This window comes from Anguilla rostrata, chromosome 5 (assembly GCF_018555375.3).
Source record: "Anguilla rostrata isolate EN2019 chromosome 5, ASM1855537v3, whole genome shotgun sequence".
In the NCBI taxonomy this organism is placed as follows: Eukaryota; Metazoa; Chordata; class Actinopteri; order Anguilliformes; family Anguillidae; genus Anguilla; species Anguilla rostrata.
Genome location: NC_057937.1, coordinates 33596019 through 33602428, shown reverse-complemented (window position 1 = coordinate 33602428; position 6410 = coordinate 33596019). Strand labels below are relative to the sequence as shown.

The following is a 6410-nucleotide window of genomic DNA, read 5'->3' as shown; positions in this document are numbered from 1 at the left end:
GCAAGACCATTAATTATAGTCGTCTACTGCGTGAACTTTATTTATTTTATCCTGCATGCAAGCAATAATTTTAACTTGAATATGTAATTGTAATGGTGAGTTCACGCCTCTAGATGTCAGCAATAGCTCAGAGTCTTCATATAGAGGCATGCCTCCACTGAAATGCCTTTACTCACAGCACGGAATACTGTAGACAAATTAAAAGACATAAAAACACATTCCTGTTTTCCGAAATGTCTACCTGTGTTTGAGTTATTAAAATAAGTCACCAAAATCCGTCTGAAATATGTGTAAGAAGCATACAGTATAATTATGCTGGGTAAAATTTTCTGAGGAAAGCTTTCAACATTTCAAGTTCAGACAGTTCTTGATTCAAAGCATGCTTGGGATATAGATCCAACTGAGTTCATTGAAATGACACACTAATCTGACTGCATTTCATTTTTTAAATTGACTAAAATGTAGGAACTTCAACTGATGGAATCACAGACACTGGTCAGAAAAGGGAAAACATCCCAAGTTAAAACAAAGACTCATTTTATTTAAAAAAAAAAAGTATAGTGACAAAGTGCACAAAGCAAATATCAAACCTACTTATGATCATATACAAAAAAGTATCAAACAATAACAACAGTAATACAAACGATTATTAAACAATACTTTTGTGATACGTTCATGCTGTTTGTCCTTCATGTTAACGTACTACTGTACATACAACTTTCAGGCAACCCGTGCCATGAATCTTTCTCGACTGTTAGTGAAACAAGAGCACCAGCGATACAAAGTGGAGCTGCTATGACAGTTACTTGCTCCTACGGTTTCTATGGAACACAATTATAAACAAAACACAAAGTGCTAATAAAACTGTCCTTATGAATCAAATTTGATAATTAGAGACTTTGCACTACGCCACCAGGTAGGGTCTGGATTGTAGCGTGGACATTCCCGATGCCATTAAATGTGTGTGTGTGTAAGTGTGTCTGTCAGTGTTATGATTTTCATTTTGATCTTACACAGATTTTTAAAATCACTTCCACACAGGTAAGCAATATGTACATTTCAATTCACTTTCCCATGTTCAGATTTAAAATGGGGCCAAAGGTAAACCTTGGAGCAGGCCAGTCTGGGGAACAAAGGGTAGGTATGAACTCCTTTGTTGGAGAGATTCAGCAGGTAGAGGGGGATATGCCTTGTGTCTTTACAGGCCCGATGGCTGTGACGACGGTGGGTCACTGTGGGGGAGAAGGGTGTCAGGGGTGTGTGTGTGTGTGTGGGGCGGGGGGGGGGGGGGCAGCTGGCGGTTGGCGGTTGGCGTGGAGCCGGCCCCTTCGCTTGGCGGGGCAGTTCAGCAGCCGAGCCAGTCGGTCTTCACGTCTCCCACTTTGACAGTCTTCAGGCTTTCGTTGTCTAATTTCAGATAGTAACCTTCTTTGAAGAAGTAGCTGTGTCCTACAAGCAGAAAGACAAAAGACCGTTGAATGGTGCAAAAAAAAGAGATAGTGTAATCTGAGTTCTTACACAAAGTCCTCTTACAGGAACAGCCATAAAATATCATGCTCAGGGCCAGAAAAAACGATCTTGAAAATTACACATTATGGTTTTGCCATGTGTAATCTGAATCAACTTTATTGGCTGCGCCGCAACAGCGAATGTCTGTCACTGAGTGACTGAGTGAGTGAAGTTACACCATTGTTCGGCCGAATTATGAAGTTACACCATTGGTTGGCCGGATCACATGTGTTAGGTCCAGCCATATACTAGGTTTTAACCTGGTCTTGTCAGTTATTGAGCCATGAGATTACAGTAACTGGAGCTGGATCAGAACCTTCAATGCGTGCAAAAAAAAAAAGAGGTCTTTGGAGTTCAGCTGGCAGAAAACATTCATAAAATGTCTTTAAGGTTTTGGAAAGTAGTGAAGGCATTGTGTTCTGATATTGTTGGGCTGCTAAGACAAGGCTAAGTGTAATCCGACTCTATTTACAATGCTACTGGAAAGTTTCTGGTTTTAAGGTGGTAAAAAAAAACACACCAGTTCCAAAAACTTTGTTATTCTGCAGTCTTACTGCAATGTTGTGTTGCAACAGCATTTTGCGCTAGCTAGGCTGGCGCCGATGATAAACGGGTATCCTGCCAGCTTTACTGATCCATTATCATGGTTCAGTTTACCCTAGCCTCTGTTCCCTGTCTTTGGTGTGATTTCCCAGTAACACGGCAGTATCAAGGCCGGTGAAGTGACTGAGAACGAAGGGTTCAGCGAGGCCTTTGGCTTCCTCAAAGAGACTCGATCACGCTGCGCTGGTGCAGTAGCCCCTACTGAGCTCGCTGCTTAATTAGCAAGCGGACAGAGGGATCTTTGTGAAGGAGCACAAACACTCTCTATTAGACGCCGTTTTCTCAGACTGGTCGAAAGCTGCATATTATGTGCACGTATGAGAGGAGGGGGAAGGAAAGGAGGAGGGAAGGCCGCAAGGGAACTCCAGCAAGCCTCGACCCCTGCCGTAACGAGCCCCGCTTTCTCTCTTTTCCCCATGCTGTCGTGCTATGTTTTAGCGAAGGCGACTTTGGGAAAACAACTTTGGTCCGAGGAATTACGGGTGTTGGGGAAATCTCCGCTCACCGTGGCCGTTCAGGCTGAAGACGGCGTCCACGTTGTCAGGGATGTCGCTCCAGAAGTCCCCAATTGGCTTGGGGAAGCCGGGGTCCATCTTCTTCTTGCCCTCGTTGTACCTGAGGATGTGGAGAAGTCGGTGTCGTTTGGAGAACATCCACACGTCCATCAATCAAGAATCCAAAAGCGCTACACTGGAAATACAATCTGGCTGAACAGCTGACTCTTCAGTCCTAGCCTTGCTTGCCAGCCTTATGTCAGACTTTTCTTGTCTGGCCAGCCTTGTGCACATTCGGTGTACAATTGTGAGCACAACTGAGATATGTATGAGTGGAACACAGGGAAAACCCTTTTTGTTACACTCGTCCCTTAAGTAAGAAGAAATGTGTGGCAGATGCTGACTGAGCAGGTGAAACTGACAGCTCATATTCTATGCGTACATTATCTTTATTTACAGCCCGGCTGTCACCCCATCTGCTGTTAGGCCTGAAGCAAGGCTGGTAAGTAAGGACTATACCAGTCGTGCATGTGGCAAATCGTTCTCACACCTAGGGCCACTGAAATTTAATACATCTTATACAATAATGACTACAGAAAACAGAAACACAAGCACTGAAAACAACTCTAGCCAATGGCATCAAATACCCGGAATTGGATGGGGTTATCTATACGCACTCTCTAATACTGAGCATAGTCGTCTTTACCTCCAGTATTTGTCTCCGGCAAATATGTAGGTCTTCTTGTTCTTGGGGAAGGAGAAAGCGGCATCGACACGCTGCAGGTCTGCTGGCAGGCCAATGGAGGAGAGCCTCTTGGGATAGCCTTTCTCTAGAGTGCTAGCTGAATAAATCCACATCTGATTCCCTGGGGAAAACATAGGGGCCACCAGTGAGCTTAGTTTTATGCAAAAAGGCACTGCAGTGTACAACCCTGCACCACTGCAGATCTTACATCTTACTTCACTGAACAAATCCCTTGATTTAATTTATTTGACAAGGTCACTGCACGTTAATATAATTTCCGTAAATGTGACAGAGTTAGCCAGGGATGCTAATTTTCATCTGTAGACCTTGGGCTACATGTCTTTAGACTGTCGGAGGAAACCACAAATGTCAGACTGCAGGGGGCAAGGACCCGGACCAGCCGGGGCTGAAACCTGGAGCCGCCTTTTTGCAAGGCATCAGTGTGACACCACTGTGTCACCATACCACCCTTATTGGGCATGTGAGAAGAGGATCCTTTTATATTAGCACATGTACTTTGTAAAACCTAGTTAAGGCCATATAGACATAGAGGTCACTCATATTTCAGCTGGATGATTCATCAAGCAGCTCATGAACCCCGTGTGTATCACCTTAATGTTATGTTATATTACAACTAGGGCCACCAGCTTGTCTCCACTATGTGACCAGCAGGGTTCTAAACCTGTATTTCAATGGTTATCCTCCAGGGGTCCCCATTGGCACTCCAATGGCACAGTTAATGGATGCAATGAAAAGCATGTCTTTGAGCCAGTGGTCCTCACTCCTGATCCTGGAGAACCGCACAGTCTACTGCAGGGCTGCCCAACCCTGCTCCTGGTGATCTACCGGCCTGTTCGTTTTAATTTCAACCCTAATTTGACACACCTGAGTCTACAAATGTTGAATGAGGTTCGCTTTGTTAGGGTTGAACTGAAAATATACAGGATGGTAGTTCTCCAGGAACAGGGTTGAGTAGCCCTGGTCTACTGGCTTTTGTTGATACCCAGCACTTGAGTAGCATAGCAACTGATCAATTAAATTAAAGTAGTTGATTACTCAGTTAACTCAGTTCACCTGGTTTCTTGGTGTTGAACTGGTCACAGATTTTAAGGAAAAAAATGAAAAACAGTAGACTCCCCAGTAGCTCTCCAGAACCAGGACTGAGTATCACTGTAGTAAACTTTAATGTATATAATACAGGGGTGTCCAATCTTATATGAAAAGGGCTAGTTGGCAGCAGGTTTTTGTTTTAACACAGTACTAAGACACTTGACTCTACTTAAGGTCTTGATCGAAGACTATGATTACTTAATTAGTTGAATCATGAATTATTATTTTTTATTAAACTTTAAGTTAAAAAAAGTTAAAAGTTATATAACTGCTCTAATTTTTAATGTGGGAATTTCCCACATCTTCTAACAAAACCTATCATGCCCCTGTTCAGCATTTCAAAACATTGCAGAATGTCTACAGTAGTACATAAACATCACTGTTAATTATTGTCTGTGTTTAATTAGTGCCAATTATTTACTTTATGAACTTAGATTATTGAGGTGGTGCAAATGGGATAATTGTTTGAGAAGCAGCTTGACTATCGTGACCTCTAGCTGGCAGAAGTACCATGTGAGAAAACAAGGGGAGACAAACTTTAAAATAAAAAGTTCAAAATTTTAACATGTTATAAAATCACATGATAACATAAGTTATAACATAACATTTAAATTATAAACATATAAGAAGCAATGAAGTGTTGACACTACCTAAAATAATAAGACCAATGCTGTCAAGGTTATTTCTCAACAATATTTTCTGAATGTCTGGAACAAAAATATTTTTCCATACCGACATTCTAAATAATGACAAAAATATATTAAATATGCGTCAAAACATATAAGCCACATAAAAAAAATTGAATCTGACAAACCACATCAAAACCATGTCTGAGAATCAGAATGTTCTGTATGGTGAACCAGTTGTGGGGATTTTATATTGTCTGCTTTGCGGTCAGAAGAGGGGCTTGTTGACTAGCTTGAGTGTGGCACTTGCAGTGGGAGTTTTTTAGGCTGACCCCGCCCCGATACCTGCGAAGAAAACGGTCTTCTCCTCCAGGGGGTTTTCGTAGACGGCGTCGATCTTCTCTGGCACCTCGCTCCAGAAGGTGGCCACCAGCATAGGTCCGTTGGGCTTCTGTCTGAAGTTGGAAGACCTGAAGATGAATCTGTGTGAGAGAGAGAAAAAGAGAGAGTGAGAGAGGGAGAGGGAGAGGGAGAGAGAGCAAAAGGGAAGTCATGATGGGCCTGGCGCCACGGCAACAACATCTGGTTCTCGTTAAGGCTGGGGAGGTTCCAGACGGCAGCTGAGCGAGCTTGAACTCGCCCCAGGTTTTTTCAAAAGGGATAGGAGACGTTGTCCCTGCTCTTTTCCACTGACCTATTTTCAAACGTTAAAAAAGTTCAAAAATAGAAAAAGCAAAAAGGGACTCCTAACCAACAATGGCAGACAGAGATTCAAAGAGAAAAGTGAAAAAGTCATCCCCCAATAAATCCCCGAAACTACCCACAGAAGAACGGAGTTATGGACAGTGAAAAGGGCTTTGCTTTAGGGGGAATGGCATATTTGAAAATAAATCTAAAATCTCCCCTCACTGTCAATGCACAGCAGAGTTAGAAAATAGACCATGCCATGAAACCTTTAGGGCAAAAAAGAGAATGGGGCCACAAAACGAAATATATACCTGCCCCTATTATAATAATAATAATAATAACAACAACAACAACATAATGGTTTCTAATAATAACTAAAATATAATGCTTATTATTATTAATAATATTTTTTATTATTACATTTTTTATTATTATCATATATTTTAAAAAAATATTAATTGTTATTCTACATCCTTTGGGAAGCTGCTGCACACAGAGTTTCCAGATAAGGAACACTGGGAAGGTTAATATGGGTCTCCAAAAAGCATGAGTAAGATTGTTGCAAAACGGTCTAGTGAAAACCCTCCCAGGAATACAGACAAAAATGGCTTCTTGGCGTTCAACTCCACCAAGCCT

The 6410-nt window shown here is 42.1% G+C and overlaps 1 protein-coding gene across 1 annotated transcript in view; it reads right to left on the bottom strand.

Annotated features, from left to right (window-relative positions):
• Nucleotides 1-520: 520 nt before the first annotated feature.
• mmp2 (matrix metallopeptidase 2) overlaps nucleotides 521-6410 on the bottom strand; it is a 32272-nt gene continuing 26382 nt past the window's right edge. Inside the window, exons 10-13 of the mRNA XM_064335829.1 lie at nucleotides 5433-5569; nucleotides 3313-3472; nucleotides 2618-2727; nucleotides 521-1449 (exon numbers count right to left, since the gene is read on the bottom strand). Coding sequence (XP_064191899.1) covers nucleotides 1346-1449; nucleotides 2618-2727; nucleotides 3313-3472; nucleotides 5433-5569 — 511 coding nt within the window. The 3' untranslated portion in view covers nucleotides 521-1345. The remainder of the gene's footprint in view (nucleotides 1450-2617; nucleotides 2728-3312; nucleotides 3473-5432; nucleotides 5570-6410) is intronic.